We start from the raw sequence: 17,250 nt of genomic DNA, 5'->3' as shown, positions 1-17,250 counted from the left end.
GATTCAAGATTGTCTTTAATCGATTGCCTCGGATCTGACCATATGGATACTAATCGTCTTTCTATCGTTTAGTGCGTCCTCGCATCGATCGTACCAACCTGACGCCGATGACCATCAAGGCCGGTTTGTCGGTGCAGTACGACATCGACATCGAGGGTGAGCCAGCTCCGACCGTCAAATGGTTCCACGGAGAGAAGGAAGTCGGTACCGATGCCGACTACAAGATCGATAACATCGACTACAACACCAAGTTCTTCATCATGCGTGGCCGTCGCAACCTGAGTGGCAAGTACACGATCGTCGCCACCAACTCGCAGGGAGAGGACCGTGCCGAGGTCGAGATTACGATCCTTAGCAAGCCAGGAACGCCGCAAGGACCACTGGAAGCTATGGACGTGCACAAGCATGGTTGCAAGCTGAAGTGGAAACCCCCACTGGACGACGGTGGTATGCCGATCGAGGGTTACGAGATCGAGAAGCTGGATCCACTGACTGGACAATGGATTCCGTGTGGCCAGAGCAATACCCCGGAGGCAAACATTTCCGGTCTGCAGGAAGGCAAGCAGTACAAGTTCCGGGTTAGGGCGTTCAATAAGGAAGGTGACAGTGAGCCTCTGGAGATGGAGACCGTTGTGATTGCGAAGGATCCATTCAGCGAGCCAAGTAAGCCGGGCTGTCCTACGCCTACTGACTGGGGTAAGGACTTTGTCGATTTGGAGTGGACCAAACCGAAGTCAGATGGTGGGGCTCCGATCACGGAGTACATCATCCAGAAGCGTGACAAGTCGAGCCGTAAGTGGCAGGACGCAGCTACCGTTAGCGGTGATCGCACTCGTGGTACCGTTGAAGATGTTGAGGAGGGCCACGAGTACGAGTTCCGAGTGATTGCAGTCAATAAGGCTGGTCCATCGGAACCGAGCGATATCTCCGATAGCGTAGTTGCTAAGCCGCGCAACTTGGCTCCAAGAATCGATCGCAAGAACTTGGACAAGAAGGTTCTTCGTGGCGGTCAGCTACTGAACGTAGAAGCCGACGTTACTGGTGAACCGGCTCCGAAGATCACATGGGAGCTCAAGGAAAAGCCCATCACCGGCAGGGAAGACGAACGCATCCGGCTGGATAACGAAGAATACAAGACTAACTTGATTATTAGAAACTTGAAACGTTCCGATTCAGGCATTTATAAAGTTACTGCTAAGAACAAGAACGGTACGGATACCGTCGAAATGGAGTTGGTGGTGCTGGCGAAACCGTCCAAGTGCATGGGTCCACTGAAGGTGTCGGATGTGACGGCCGAAGGTTGCAAACTGGCCTGGCTGCCACCAGAGGATGATGGTGGTGAACCAATTCAGGCCTACGTCGTCGAACGCATGGACGTCGACAGCGGTCGGTGGATTCAGGTCTGTGAGTCTCGCTTCCCCGAGGCTGATGTCTCCGGACTGCAAGAAGGCAAGGACTACATGTTCCGCGTGAAGGCCGTCAACAGCGAGGGTGAGTCTGAACCACTGGAAACCGACACCAGCACCCGTGCGAAGAACCCGTACGACGCTCCAGATGCCCCTGGAAAACCAAAGGCTATCGATTGGTCCAGGAAGTTCGTCATGCTGGAATGGACCGAGCCGGAAAGCGATGGAGGTGCTCCGATCACGAAGTACATCATCGAAAAGAAGGACGTCAACAGCACCAAGTGGCAAAAGGCAATGGAAACCGACGGACCCGTTAACAAGGCTAAGGTTCCGGATCTGTTTGAGGGTACGACCTATCAGTTCCGCGTGAAGGCCGTGAACAAGGGTGGACCCAGTCCGTACTCACCGCTGTCCGATCCAGTACTGGTCAAGGATCGCTTTGCGCCACCTAGAATTGATCGCTCGACGCTCAAGAATATGACTCTGAAGGGTGGTCAAACGCTGCGACTAGACTGCAAGATCAGTGGTGAGCCGGCTCCAACCAAGTACTGGTTGTTGAACAAGGCACGCATTGAAAAAGAGACTCCAGAAATCCGTGTGGAGTTCGAAGACTACCGTGCCAAATTGACGATCGGAAGCGTAACCCGTGCCCACAATGGCAGCTACGAAATCAAGGCTGAGAATGCATCGGGCTACGATGAACATCAATTCACCATCACTGTTCTGGACAAACCAACCGCTCCGGAAGGTCCACTCAAAGTTTCGAACGTCCACAAGGAGGGCTGCTCGCTCAAGTGGAATCCACCACTAGACGATGGTGGCGTACCGATCGAGCACTACAATGTGGAGAAGTTCGACAAGGAAATGGGACGTTGGGTCCCAGTTGGACGTACTGCCGATACGCACATGGATGTTGCCAACCTGGAACCGGGACAGGAATACCTATTCCGAGTCTCGGCTGTCAACGATGAAGGTGTGTCGGAGCCTCTGGCAACCGAGCAGTTCATGATGGCGAAGAATCCATTCGACGAACCTGGCAAACCGGGCACCCCGGAAGCCTTCGATTGGGATCGCAACTTCATCGAGCTGCGGTGGACTCCCCCGGTGTGCGATGGTGGTTCCCCGATCACCAAGTACATCGTCGAAAAGCGCGAACATGGAACCATCAAGTGGATCAGGGCCGCCGAGGTTATCGGCAACAAGTGCGAGGCTAAGGTTACGGAGCTGAACGAAGGTGAAGTTTACGAGTTCAAGGTCCGTGCCGTCAACGAAGCCGGTCCCGGTGTGTGGAGCGACCAAAGCAAACCGATTACTGCCAAACCCAGAAAGTGTAAGTATCGCTCGGTAACATTTTTTTTTTTCACAGATTATGATTAAGATTATTTCCATTCGACGATAGTGCCACCGAAGATCGATCGCCGCAACCTGAAGAATCTGAGCGTTTCCATTGGAGAACCGTTCGGTTTCGATGTAAAGATTGCCGGTGAACCAGCTCCGGATGTTGACTGGACGATCAATGATCGCATGGTGACGGTCACAACTACCCGTACCATTGACAATGTACCGTACAATAGCAAGTTTGCCAACAGTGAACCCGATCGTCGTGATTCGGGCAAGTACATGATCAAGGCTACCAACAAGTTTGGTACCGATCAGGTCGAGATTACCATCACCGTGAGATGTAGGTTTTTGCTAGTCGGTTTTAGTCTGGAGATCTAATATTGACGCACCACTTTCAGCTAAACCAGGAGCACCGGAGGGTCCGTTGGAGGTCAAGGACATGACCAAGGACAGCTGCAAACTGGAGTGGCAGAAACCGAAGGACGATGGTGGTGTTCAGATCGATCACTACGCCATCGAGAAGTTCGATCCGGACAATGGCATCTGGATGACGGCTGGTAAGGTTGAATGGCCCTTCACCGATTACCAAGTGGAGGGTCTGGTTCCTGGCCATCGTTACAAGTTCCGCGTCAAGGCCGTCAACGCCGAGGGTGAATCCGAACCGTTGGAGTCTGCTGGAACTTATCTGGCGAAGGATAGCTTCTGTGAGTTTCGAACGAATGATTTCATAATCGTAACCTTGCTCATAATTTTCGTTTATTTTTCAGCCATTCCCGATACGCCCAGCGCTCCGTCGGTTGTTGACTGGTCCGAAAACCACGCTGTGCTCAAGTGGCCGGAACCGGACGATGGTGGCAGCCCTATTACCGGTTACATCATCGAGAAGAAGGACAAATACAGCCCGATCTGGGAGAAGGCCTGCGAAACCACTTCGCCGAGTCCGACGGCTACCGTTGGAGGGCTGGTTGAAGGCAACGAGTATCAGTTCCGTGTTATCGCCGTCAACAAGGCCGGCCAGTCGGATCCATCAGATGCCAGCCGCACATTCACCGCTAAGCCACGCTTTGCACCACCGAAGATCGATCGTAGAACCATTCGAGATATCTCGATCTCTGCTGGATCAATGCTCAAGTTCGATGTCGTTGTTACTGGTGAACCAGCACCCAAGTGTGAATGGCGCGTTAATAAGGCTCTCGTTTCAAGCGATAGACGCCTCGAAATCCTCAACACCGACTACAACTCCAAGTTCATTCTACGCCCGGCCAACCGTAACGATTCAGGAGATTACGAGATCACCGCTACCAACTCTTCGGGTCGCGATTATGTCTTAGCGCAGGTCACTGTCACTGACAAACCAGGTGCGCCGGAAGGACCCCTGCAGGTATCGGATATCACCAAGGAGTCCTGCAAGCTGAAGTGGAAGCGTCCACGCGACGATGGTGGTTCAGATATTGAGTACTACCAGATTGAGCGCTTCGACGACGAAGCTAACGCTTGGGTACCGCATGCTCGTGCCGTGGAAACCAACGCCGACATCAGTGGACTGCAGAATGGCAAGAAGTACAAGTTCCGTGTCAGTGCCATCAACGCTGAAGGAGAATCCAAACCATTGGAACAGGATGGAGACTTCATTGCGAAGAATCCGTTCGACGAACCATCTGCTCCTCAGAACTGCAAAGCTACCGATTGGGGTCCAGACTTTGTCAAACTTGCCTGGTTGCCTCCGGTTAGCGATGGAGGTGCTCCGGTCACTGGCTACATTGTAGAAATCAAGGACAAATACGGAGAATGGGAAAGGAAGATGCAGGTGCCAGCCGATGCTACCACCGCGGACGTTCCCGATCTCATGGAAGGACAGAAATATGAATTCCGTGTTCGTGCAGTTAACGATGCTGGTCCAAGCGACCCAAGCAATGCTACACCACCGATCATCTGCAAACCGAAGAACCAGCCGCCGAAGATCGATCGCACCAACTTGGTCGACGTTCGCATCAAGGCCGGCAACAACGTCGTGTTCGACGTCAAGGTTACCGGTGAACCGATCCCAACGACTAAGTGGATGCTGAACAAGCAACAGCTGAAGCAGAATGAACGCTTCAAGATCCAGGACTACGACTACAACACCAAGATCACCATTCGGTCGGCTACTCGAGGTGAATCCGGTACTTACACGATCGAAGCCGAGAACGAAAACGGTAAAGATACGGCCAATGTGTTCGTCACTGTACTGGATGTTCCAAGCCCACCGGGAGGACCACTAAAGGTTGCGGAGATCACTGCCAGAGGAGCAATCCTGGAATGGCGTGCTCCCGAGGACGATGGTGGTTTACCAATCGATAATTACATCATCGAAAAGTTGGACGAAATCAAGGGAACTTGGGTCTACGCCGGTGATTCGGGTAGCAACCGATGCAAAGCGAACATCGATGGACTTATCGAAGGACACTCGTACAAGTTCCGTGTTCGCGCTCAGAACAAAATGGGCAAGTCGGAGCCACTGTCGATGGCTAATGCCGTTGTGGCTAAGAATCCATTCCGTACGCCACAGCGTCCGGAGAATCTTACGATCACGGACTACGACAGGGACTACGTCGAATTGGAATGGAAGGCTCCAGAAAGCGACGGAGGTGCTCAGATTACCGGATACGTGGTCGAGAAGCTCAGCAAATACTCTGGCGATTGGGAGAAGTGTGCTGAAGTTGAAGGTGACGCTTGTACTGCCAGGGTTCCAGATCTGATTGAGGGAACTGCTTACCAATTCCGCGTGAAGGCAGTCAACCGTGCTGGAGAGGGTGAAGCCAGTCGTCCAACCGAATCGCACATTGCTCGCAGCAAAAACCAACCACCGAAGATCGATCGCTACTCGTTGTCCAATGTCAGGATCCGTGCTGGACTTACGTTCGAGTTCGATGTTCCAGTGCAGGGTGAACCAGTAGCAGCTAAGGAATGGTCCCACAAGGACAATATGATTATCAACACCGACCGCATTAAGGTTATTTACGAGGACTACAGAACCAAGTTGCGCGTCATGGATGTCAAGCGTGCGGACAGTGGCGTTTACACGCTGACCGCCAAGAACAAGAATGGTATCGATATTGCTGACGTCAATGTCGTTGTTTTGGATGTCCCAGCTCCTCCAGAGGGACCCATCCGCTTCGAGAATCTATCGAAGAACGGAGTTACGTTGATGTGGCGTCCACCAAAGGACGACGGTGGTTCGGAGATTCTGCACTACGTCGTTGAGAAGCTTGACACCGATCAACTTCGGTGGGTTCCAGTGGGTGAGACTATCTCGACCAAGATCCGTCCGGATAACTTGATCGAGGGACACTCATACCAGTTCCGCATTCGTGCCGTTAACAAGCAGGGTGAATCTATTCCACTGTCTACGTCTCAGCCGATTACTGCCAAGGATCCATACACCAAGCCGGACAAACCTGGCAAGCCGGTGGTTGTCGATTGGGGCGATCATTACGTCAACTTGGAATGGAGCATTCCGAAGAAGGACGGTGGAGCACCGATCACGAGCTACATTGTCGAGAAGAAGCCTCGCTACGGAGACTGGAAGTTAGCTGGAGAGTTCACCGAACTGTACAGGCCTGCCGCTAAGATTACCGATCTGGTTAAGGATGAAGAGTACGAATTCCGTGTCTGCGCTGTCAACAAAGCTGGAGTGAGCGATCCAAGTGAATCGTCCGACCCAGTGGTGTGCAAGTCTCGCTTCGTGCCACCACACTTCGACAAGTCCGCTCTGAAGGATCTGGTCGTTGCGGTTGGTAAGAAGATCGCATACAACGTTACGGTTGAAGCTTCACCGAATGTGACTGCTACTTGGAAGCGTAACGGTGTTATCATTCCGGAATCGCAGAGAGTCATTCGTGAAGATTACAACAACGAAATTTCGCTGGAGATTCCATTCTCGATTCGCGAAGACTGCGGTATGTACACGCTGATTGTGAAGAACAATTGCGGTGAATACTCGGCTTCTGCACACGTGACCGTACTGGCCAAGCCATCTCCACCGGAAGGACCGCTGAAGATCTCAAACATCACGACCGAAGGTTGCCATCTGGAATGGAAGGTACCCAAGGATGACGGTGGCAGTCCAATCACTCACTACGTCATCGAAAAGATGGACATGTCTCGTGGTACTTGGACGGCAGCTGGCATGAGCACTTCGCTGGCCAACGAGATTTCGCGCCTGATTCACAACAAGCGCTACTCGTTCAGAGTGAAGGCAGTGAACGAAATTGGCGAGTCGGAGCCGTTGGAGTCATCGCATCCGATTGTGGCGAAGAACGACTTCGAAGAACCATCCCAGCCACCGAAGCCACAAGTTGTCGATTGGGACGCCAACTCGGTCAGCTTGGAATGGAGTGCTCCTAAGTCCGATGGTGGAGCTCCAATTACCGAGTACATCGTGCAGAAGAAGGAGAAGGACAGTCCGTACTGGAGTACTGCTGGTCGTGTGCCTGGAATTCAGCGCAACCTCAAGGTTCCAGATTTGGCTACCGAAACCGAGTGGGAGTTCCGTGTCATTGCTGTTAACGCTGCTGGAGAGTCGGAACCATCCGATGCCTCGGATGCTGTGCTGACTCGTTCGCGATTCATCGCTCCCAAGATCGTTACTCCACTGCGTGATATGGTCGTCAAGGCTGGACTAATCTACCACGTTGATGTGAACTTCACAGGAGAACCGACACCGGAAGCCGTTTGGACGTTGAACGGTAAGCCTGTGGAAAGCGACAAACGTACGACCATGACCGCTGTTGGACACCACACCATTGTGCACACTGTCAACTGTAATCGTGGTGATTCGGGCGAATACAAGCTGGTCATTAGCAACTCGAGTGGAACCGACCAGGGTAGCTTCCGCTTGACCGTGCTGGATCGTCCGGATCCACCGGAGGGCCCGATGAACTACGAAGAAATCACGGAGAAGAGCGTAACGATCTCGTGGAAACCACCGAAGGACAATGGTGGTTCAGAGATTACCGGATATGTCGTGGAGAAGAAGGATCTTACCCACGGTGGAGGTTGGGTGCCAGCTGTGGCCTATGTCAGTCCGAAGTACACCCATACTGTGGTTCCTCGTTTGAACAAGGGCAACAAGTACGAATTCCGTGTAATGGCTGAGAATCTTCAGGGTCGCTCGGAGGGTTTGCCTAGCAAGCACCCGGTTGTGGCCAAGGATCAGTTTGTTGCACCAGGACCACCAACCAAACCGGACATTATTGATAGCGACTATGATATGGTCACGCTCAGCTGGAAGCCTCCAATCAGCGATGGTGGATCCAGAATCTCTGGATACAACATTGAACGTCGGGACACTGCTACCGGACGCTGGATTCAGGCCAACAAGTATCCAGTTCCAAACATCGAATTCACCGATACGGGAGTCATTAAGGGACATCAGTACGACTACCGTGTATCGGCTGTCAATGCAGCTGGCCAGGGTCAACCTAGCGATCCATCAGGCAAATGCTGGGCTAGACCAATGCAGCAGGCACCTAAGCTCAATCTTGACAGCTTCGGCAAGAGAACAATCAAGGTCCGTGCTGGTGAACCGATCATTATCACCATTCCACTGGTTGGAGCTCCAATTCCGACTGTCGAATGGTACCGCAGTGGAGTTAAGGTTCCGGAGACTTCTCGCACCTCGGTCGATACCAACAGTGAACATACGGTATTCCGCGTTGAGCGTAGCGAACGTAAGGATTCGGACGACTACAAAATCAAGGCATCGAACCAGTATGGCGAAGACACGAGAGAGTTCGAAGTCATCGTCGTCGATCGTCCACATCCACCAAGAAATGTGTTCGCCTTGGAAACAACCCAAGACACCGTTACCCTTAACTGGGACCCACCAAAGGACGACGGCGGCTCGGAAATCACCGGATACAGTATCGAGTACAAGGAATTCCCATCGGACAACTGGAAGATGGTCTACGGTACTGTTCCTCGCTGTGCGCATACTATCAAGCATCTGACCGAGAACCACGAGTATATCTTCCGTGTCCGTGCCGAAAACATCTACGGTGCATCGGAGCCAACCGAGAGCAAAACCATCTCGCCAAAGAGCCCGGATCCACCGCAATCAGTCGACAAACCGAACGTCGAGGATTTCACTCCAAGTTCGTGTACCATCTCGTGGAAGCCACCACGCATCCAAACTCGCCCGGTCACCGGCTATATCGTCGAGAAGCGTGAGCGTGGTACCGGCGAGTGGGTGCAGGTCAATAATTATCCTACTGTCAACACTACGTACACTATTCCTGATCTGATGGAAGGCTTCCGCTATGAATTCCGCATCAAGACTGTCAACGACGTTGGCTGCAGCAAACCAAGTGAACCAACCGATCCAATTACGGCCCAACAGCAACGTAGACGGCCAACTCAACCGGATCCGCCATCGATTGACAAGATTTCGCGCAACAGCGTAGTCATCTCGTGGCGCACGATCCGTAAAGATGTCAAGGAAAAGATCAAGGGCTACCTCATTCAGTACCGCGTCAAGGATGAAGAAAGTTGGGTGGATTCCAACAATGTGGCTGATCTTTGTAGTGATCAATCGTATCGCGTTGAGCACTTGGAAGAGAACAAGGAATACCAGTTCCGTTTGATCGCCGTCAATGATATCGGTTCATCGGATCCATCTCGTCCAAGCATTTCGGTTACTCTTCAAGAGCAAGCCAACAAACCGATGATGGATCTGCGCAACGTTCGGGACATTATCGTTCGTGCGGGAGAGGACTTCAACATCCATATCCCGTACACAGCCTTCCCGAAACCGGTTGCCACCTGGTTCTCCAACGACGAGCAACTGGATGAAACTGACTCTCGTATTCACCAAACGCTTACCGATGAAGCTTCCATCATGGTCGTCACCAATAGCAAGCGTACGGACTCCAAGCAGTATCGTCTTATGCTCAAGAACCCGTCTGGCTATGACATTGCTTCTTGCAACGTGAAGGTCCTGGATAGACCAGCTAAGCCGGAGAACGTCGACGTGGAAACGTACGGTGGTGAGCATCTGATTCTGTGCTGGAACACTCCACTGGATGATGGTGGTTCACCAGTCACCAACTACGTCGTTGAGAAGAAGGAGAAGAACTCGTCGAACTGGACGAAGGTCAGCAGCTACTGCACGGCAACATTCCTCAAGATTCGCAACCTGCGTGTCAACCAGCAGTACGACTTCCGTGTTTACGCCGAAAACAAGTACGGTATGTCTGAACCAGGCCAGTCCAATACGATCATCGCCAAACATCCATTCGATATTCCGACTCAACCTGGAACTCCAACACGTGTGGAGACCAGCGAAGATTCTATCACCATCACCTGGACAAAACCGGCCAGCAACGGTGGCTCACCGATCACGCACTACATCGTCGAGAAGCGTCCGGCTACCGAAGGTACCTGGACCAAGGTCCAACAGGGCACCCTCAAGGACATGGTGTGCAAGGTATCCGGACTATCCGAGAACCGCGAGTATATCTTCCGAGTGGCTGCAGTCAATGCTGCCGGCCAGAGTCCGTTCAGTGCCGCATCGGACCCGATCATGGTTACGGCTGCCTTCTCGGCTCCCAAGATCACTTCGGACATTGGAATGCGCGATATCCTTGTCATTGCTCGTGATTCCTTCAAGATTATCGTTCCGTACTCGTCCGCTCCCCGACCGGATGCCTTCTGGTTGGTCAACGGAAACGAAGTATCCAGAAACGATAGAATTGAGCTGCCCATCACCGATACGGAAGCCATCTTCAAGAACGACAACGCCAAGCGCATGGACAGCGGAAGCTATACCATTCACTTGGTCAACTGCGTTGGCAAGGATACTGCTTCTTGCCGTGTGTTGGTGGTTGACAAGCCAACCCCTCCGATTGGACCGCTGGAAGTTACGGAAATCACCCCCGAGTCGTGTACTCTGTCCTGGAAGGTTCCACTGGACGATGGTGGCAGTCCGATTACGAACTACATTGTCGAACGCTATGAACCACTGGGCTATTGGACCAAGGCAAGTAGCTTTGTACGAAACACCCACTACGACAATATGGGTATGGAAAATAACAAGCAATACAGCTTCCGAGTGCGTGCCGAGAATCAGTACGGCATCAGTGACCCGTTGATCTTGGAAGAACCGATCATCGCTCGGTATCCATTCACTGTTCCGGATCCACCGAACCCACCACGTGTCTCCGACTGGGACACCAACTACGTCACCGTCACCTGGGAACGTCCACTCATGGATGGTGGATCTCGTATTCAGGGCTATCGCTTCGAGTACCGCGACGTTACGGACAGCACCTGGATTGTGTGCAATTTCCTCATCAAGGATAACAGCTATCAGGTGTACAATCTGATGCCTGGTCATGAGTACGAATTCCGCGTCAAGGCACAGAATGCTGCTGGTGTAAGCAAACCATCGGCTTCGTCGAAGAGATTCAAGATCCATGGAAAGATCACGCCACCATTTGCACCAGGAGCGCCGGCCATCGTTAAGGTTGGAAAGAGCTTCGTTGATCTCAGCTGGACTGCACCGGCAAGCGATGGTGGTTCCAGAATCACTGGATACTACGTCGAACGTCGCGATATCGGAGGAGCACGATGGGTCAAATGCAATGAATCGAATATTCCTGTTACCGAACTTACCATCACGAATCTCATTGAGGGTGGTGTGTACGAGTTCCGAGTTTATGCTGTCAATAGCTATGGAGTCTCGCCTCCATCACCTGAAACTCGCTCGGTGCGTATTGGTGAACAGTTGAATACTGAGAAGCCGGAATGGGTCAAGAGACTGAAGTTCAGCTTGGTGCCACTTGGAAAATCGGTACAGCTGTCTTGCGAGGCTCATGGCAAACCGGAACCGACCTGCAGATGGTTGCGCAACGGAAAGGAGATCACCCACGGTGGTCAGTTTGCGCTGGAAAGCAAGAATGGTGTATTCTCGCTGCACATCTCGAATGTTACGTACCGTGACGAGGGTGACTACACTTGCGAGGCGCATAACTTCGTCGGTGCAGTGCACACTACGGCTGCGGTGAAGATCGGTGTACCACCAAAACTGGTCAACATTCCATCGGATGTGTACCTGGTCAAGGGAGAGAACGCCAAGATCAAGCTCGGTTTCAACGGCGATCATCCAATGGAAGTTAACATTTCCAAGGATCGCGAGAAGTTGGTGGAGACGGATCACATCAAATACACGGTGTTCGATGACTACGCTGTCATCTACATTCGCGAGGTGGAAGACACCGATAAGGGAGTGTACTTGGTCAACTTCAAGAACGACAGCGGAAGTGTGTCGTGCAATGTCAATGTCCATGTGACTGGATTGCCTGGACCACCAACGGGACCACTGCTGATCAGCCACGTCACCAAGAACATGTGCACCGTCTCTTGGAAGCCACCGAAGTCCGATGGAGGTCGCAAGATCACGCACTACGTCGTTGAGCGTCGTGATATCAAATCGCAGCACTGGCTAATCGTGTCCAACTACATCAAGGAAACGCAGCTGATCATCAAGGGATTGATCGAGTTCTCGGAATATCTCTTCCGTGTGTCGGCTGTCAACGAGAACGGAATCGGTTCACCACTGGAAGGTGCCGATCCGATCAAGGCTCGTGGACCGTACGATCTGCCATCGCCACCTGGAATTCCAATTATCCACGAACTGGGAGGCGATTTCGCCAACTTGGAATGGGAGAAACCTGTTTCGGATGGCGGCACTCGTATCCTGGGCTACTGGATCGAGAAGCGCGAACAAGGAACAGAAACCTGGCAGCGTGTCAACACTGCATCCTGCTCCATCTGCACGATCAACTGCCCGAATCTGGTGGAGGGTCGTTTCTACGAGTTCCGTGTTGCTGCCCAGAACGAAGTCGGTTGCTCGGAATTCTCCAAGGCTTCGCAGCTGGTGAAGGCCGAGGATCCAGACATTTGCAAGCCACCGGAGGTTGTCAAACCACTGAACACGCTGACCTGCGTCCAGAACAGGAACGTCGAATTTGTGTGCAAGATTACCGGTGTTCCTCGTCCGAAGATCACCTGGCACAAAGGAGCTCGCGAAATCTGCTCCGGATCGCGCTACTACATGTACAGCGACGGAGACATGCACCACCTGGCCATCAACGATGTGTTTGGCGAGGATGCTGACGAGTACACATGCCGTGCCGTCAACAAGGGAGGCGTCAAGTCTACCAAGGCCTCACTCATCATCAAGTCGCCACCGAAGCTTAACGTTCCACCACGTTTCCGTGATACGGCGTTCTTCGACAATGGTGAAAACATCGAGATCAAGATTCCGTTCACCGGATTCCCGAAACCACGTTGCCACTGGACCCTCAAGGGCGAACAGATCGAGTCCGGTATTCACTATCACATTGAGACTCGTGAACGCCATACTGTACTGACAATCCGTGACGGTTCGCAGATGGATTCCGGCACCTACACGATCACAATCGAGAACGAGCTTGGTCAGGATACGGCCGACATCAGTATTCAGATCAGCGATCGTCCGGACAAGCCAAGGAACCTCACTGTCGATCAAGTCGGATTGGACCATGTCACACTCAGCTGGCTGCCACCATCCTGGGACGGAGGCGCGAGTATTACCAACTACATTGTCGAGAAGCGTGAAGTGCCACTATCTACTTGGATTCGTGCCGGAACCACCCGCTTCAACCAGCTCATCATTCCACATCTGTCGCCGGGACATCAGTACGAGTTCCGTGTGTTCGCCGAGAACGTGTACGGCCGTTCGGATCCATCCGATCAGACTGAGCTGGTTAGCTTGAAGGACTTGGGCATTAAGCCGACCAAGCGCGTCAAGTACGAGCTTGATGAGAACGGCAAGCCCAAGCGTCAAGGCAAGCGCGAACCGATCTCGGACTACGATACGTACGTGTTCGACATCTACTCCAAGTATCACCCGAAACCGGTGGAGATCTCGAACAAGAGCGTGTACGATCTGTATGAAATTTTGGAGGAGATTGGCACGGGTGCGTTCGGAGTGGTGCACCGTTGCCGTGAGCGTAAGACCGGAAATGTATTTGCCGCCAAGTTCATTCCGGTGTCGCAAAATTCGGAGCGGGCGTTGATCCGCAAGGAAATCGATATCATGAACCAGTTGCACCATCGCAAGCTGATCCACCTGCACGATGCCTTCGAGGATGACGATGAGTTTGTTCTGATCTACGAGTTCTTGTCGGGAGGTGAACTGTTCGAGCGGATCACCACCGAAGGCTACCGTATGTGCGAACAGGAGATCATCGAGTACATGAAACAGATCTGCGAAGCCGTCAAGTACATGCACGAGAAGAACATCATCCATCTGGACATCAAGCCGGAGAATGTGATGTGTCAGACCAGGAACAGCAACCAGGTGAAACTGATCGATTTCGGTTTGGCCACGCGATTGAATCCGAATGAGATGGTCAAGATTTCGACGGGAACGGCTGAGTTTGCCGCTCCGGAGATTGTCGAACGGGAGCCGGTTGGTTTCTACACGGATATGTGGGCCGTCGGTGTGTTGGCTTATGTGTTGATTAGTGGACTTTCGCCATTTGCCGGTGAGACTGACATTGATACCCTGCGGAACATCAAGCAGGGAACTTGGGAATTCGACGAAGTGGCATTCAAGGAAGTTTCGGAAGAATGCAAGGACTTCATCCGTCGTCTGCTGATCAAGAATACTGAGAAACGTATGACTGCTCACGAGTGTTTGATGCATTCGTGGTTGAGCGACAGCTACAACTGCTCGACTTCGTTGATCTCGATCGAACGCTACAAGACCATCCGCGATCACATCCGCAGAAAGTATGACGACTGGGCCTCGTTTGTCCTGCCGCTGGGTAGACTGTCGGAGTACTCTGCCCTGCGTAAGCTTCTGGTTACCAAGTACAAGATCCATGAGACTTCGTTCGATCGCCGACAGGCCGCTCCACGATTCGTCATCCGTCCGCAGTCGGCCTTCTGCTACGAAGGCCAGAGCTGCAAGTTCTATTGCCGTGTAATTGGTGTGGCTACTCCAGTTGTGACCTGGTACCACAACAACCAGGAACTGAAGCAGTCCGTCAAATTCATGAAGCGCTACGCCGGTGATGACTACTACTTCATCATCAACCGTGTGAAGCTGGACGATCGCGGCGAGTACATCATCCGTGCGGAGAACCATTACGGAGCTCGCGAGGAAGTCATCTTCCTGAACGTTCACCCGATGTCGAAACAGGTGCCAGTCTACAAACCGGAAACCCTTACCGTTCGTAAGCGCGAACCAAGCCCACGGCCACTATGGCAAGAGGAATCGGACACTGCTCCAGTGTTCACCTTTGCTCTGCGTCCTCGTGTTATGCAGATGAGAGATACCTGCAAATTGCTGTGCTGTCTCAGTGGAAAGCCTGTGCCGACCGTCAAGTGGTTCAAGAACGGGCGCGAGCTTAGCCGATACGAGTACTCTATGACCCATACGGACGGCGTGGTGACCATGGAGATCATCGACACCAAGGTTGACGATTCCGGCGAGTACAAGTGCGTTGCCATCAATCCACTGGGCAAGGCCGAAACCAGCAGTGTCGTGATCGTTGAAGACCGTCGCAACAAGTTGGAGCTGCCACAGCCAAAGGCCGAAGGCAAACGGCTATCGGTTAAGAAACCGGAAAGCAAACCTGTGTCATCGAAACAACTCGGACCACCGGATGCACGATCCCGCCAGTCTACCCGCGAACTGATGCGTGAGTATTTGAGCTTAACCGGGTTTTTCATTAATTAAAATTGTTCTTTTGATTTACAACAGCTCTCCAATCGGACGCCCTAATGCACTCACCCAAGTTCACCAGGGAGCTGAAGGACGTCGTCGCTTCGGACGGTGAACCACTGCAGCTGAATTGCCACGTCAGTGGAGACCCGCTGCCACAGATCGTGTGGACCAAGAACGGCAAGAAGCTGACCTCGTCGGACGTTATCGACATCAAGTACAAATCGGGCATTGCCAGCCTACGAATCAACGAACTGTTCCCGGAGGACTCCGGCACCTACGTGTGCACGGCCAAGAACTCCATGGGAGAAACGGCGACGCAGTGCAAGCTGGATGTGAAGAGTAAGTCCTCTAAGGCTTACCGGAATCTGTTAGTTGGTTATTTAAAATTTGATTTGTTTGTTCTTCCTGCAGAGGTATCCGGCTCGACCACTCGATCCAGCGACAAGAAGAGCTCGATGGTGAAAGCCCCACTCATCAACAAGCACACCGAATCCGGCTACTACAAGGACGGTGCGGAGGTGATCATCAAGAGTAACATTACCTGCCCCGATCCGTTCAACGTGATCTGGCTGCACGACAACCGGGAAATCAAGAATACCCCAGACTTCGAATATCTGAACGACGGAGACGTGTACTCGCTGCACATCCCGGAGATCTTCCCCGAGGACGCCGGCACCTACACGTGCGAGGCGTTCAACAAGGGTGGCGAAAGCTTCAGTTCCTGTACCATAACGGTGCTGGCCCAGGGCGAGCAGAAGGATGCGCCGACCTTTGCCAAGTTCCCCGCCTCGTTGAGTGTGTTGGACGGAGCAAAGGCCGTGTTCAGCTGCGAAACCTACGATGCCCCGACCAAGCTCGAATGGTACAAGGACGGTGAACCCATCAACGAATCATCGAACCGATACCGATTCGTCAAGAAGGACAACAAGTACACCTTCACCGTTGCCAAGTGCTCGTTCGAGGACATTGGCCAGTACCAGGTGCGGGCGGTGACACGCAAAGGTGACGCACTGGCTTCCTTCTCGGTCAACGTTAGTGCGTAGAGGGAACCCAAAATTCTCTCTCTCTCACACTCTAGCTCTTAAGGCCCTAGGATGTTAGTTAGATAGAAGCAATCGAACAATCAATTTTTTGTTGCATCTGGGTTAGGATTTTTGTACTTGAATTTTTTTGGTATTATTTTTTACTTATTTTTTTTTTACTTTTTTTTGATAAGCTCAAATCGAATGTTTTCCTGCGTCTCAATGTGTAAGTAATATTTTTGTAAAGTATTATTTATTTTCTGACTTGAAAATCAAAGCGCGTAAATCCTACAGACATAGGCAGTGAATTTTTATTGTTGATACAAAAATGACGAAAAATCCATAAAAATAATAAAAACGACAAAGTTAATTGTAAAATATGCGTCGTATCAATCTATCACAAACCGTCATCGGAGTTGGAAACTGGCCGGCAATGAATTGGCTTTATTACCGACCGGCGTGTCGGCGTTGTTCTCGTCGTTCGGTATGACATCGAAATCAGCTACTGTTCGGCGGGTCGGTCGGACTGTTGCAAAGTGTTGCTATATTTTATCGTAAACACTGGTTTCAATGGACATCATTAGCATAACAACAAAACATCAACAACAGCACCGACACCGGGACCGGTACGGATGGCGGGCAGCAGCGTGGCTCGGATCTGTGTGGATTGAATGGGCCCCCTGATTGCATTAGTTTGCGGTCGTTAAATTTAGTAGCTGCGAGG

General features: G+C 52.1%; 1 protein-coding gene across 15 annotated transcripts in view; it reads left to right on the top strand.

The window, feature by feature from the left end:
• bent (projectin protein bent) overlaps positions 1-16,904 on the top strand; it is a 134,050-nt gene extending 117,146 nt beyond the window's left edge. For all 15 annotated transcript variants that reach the window (XM_065233449.1, XM_065233459.1, XM_065233457.1 and 12 more), the window contains 6 exons: positions 73-2,736; positions 2,806-3,087; positions 3,146-3,451; positions 3,515-15,478; positions 15,541-15,843; positions 15,916-16,904. In XM_065233449.1, coding sequence (XP_065089521.1) covers positions 73-2,736; positions 2,806-3,087; positions 3,146-3,451; positions 3,515-15,478; positions 15,541-15,843; positions 15,916-16,547 — 16,151 coding nt within the window. In that variant the 3' untranslated portion in view covers positions 16,548-16,904. The remainder of the gene's footprint in view (positions 1-72; positions 2,737-2,805; positions 3,088-3,145; positions 3,452-3,514; positions 15,479-15,540; positions 15,844-15,915) is intronic.
• Positions 16,905-17,250: the final 346 nt, after the last annotated feature.

The sequence above is a fragment of the Ochlerotatus camptorhynchus genome, unplaced genomic scaffold (assembly GCF_037179485.1).
Source record: "Ochlerotatus camptorhynchus isolate MF236.1 unplaced genomic scaffold, CSIRO-AGI_Acam_v1.1 ptg000402l, whole genome shotgun sequence".
Lineage (NCBI taxonomy): Eukaryota > Metazoa > Arthropoda > Insecta > Diptera > Culicidae > Ochlerotatus > Ochlerotatus camptorhynchus.
Note: the sequence above shows the minus strand (reverse complement) of the source record. Positions and strands in the feature narration are given on the sequence as shown.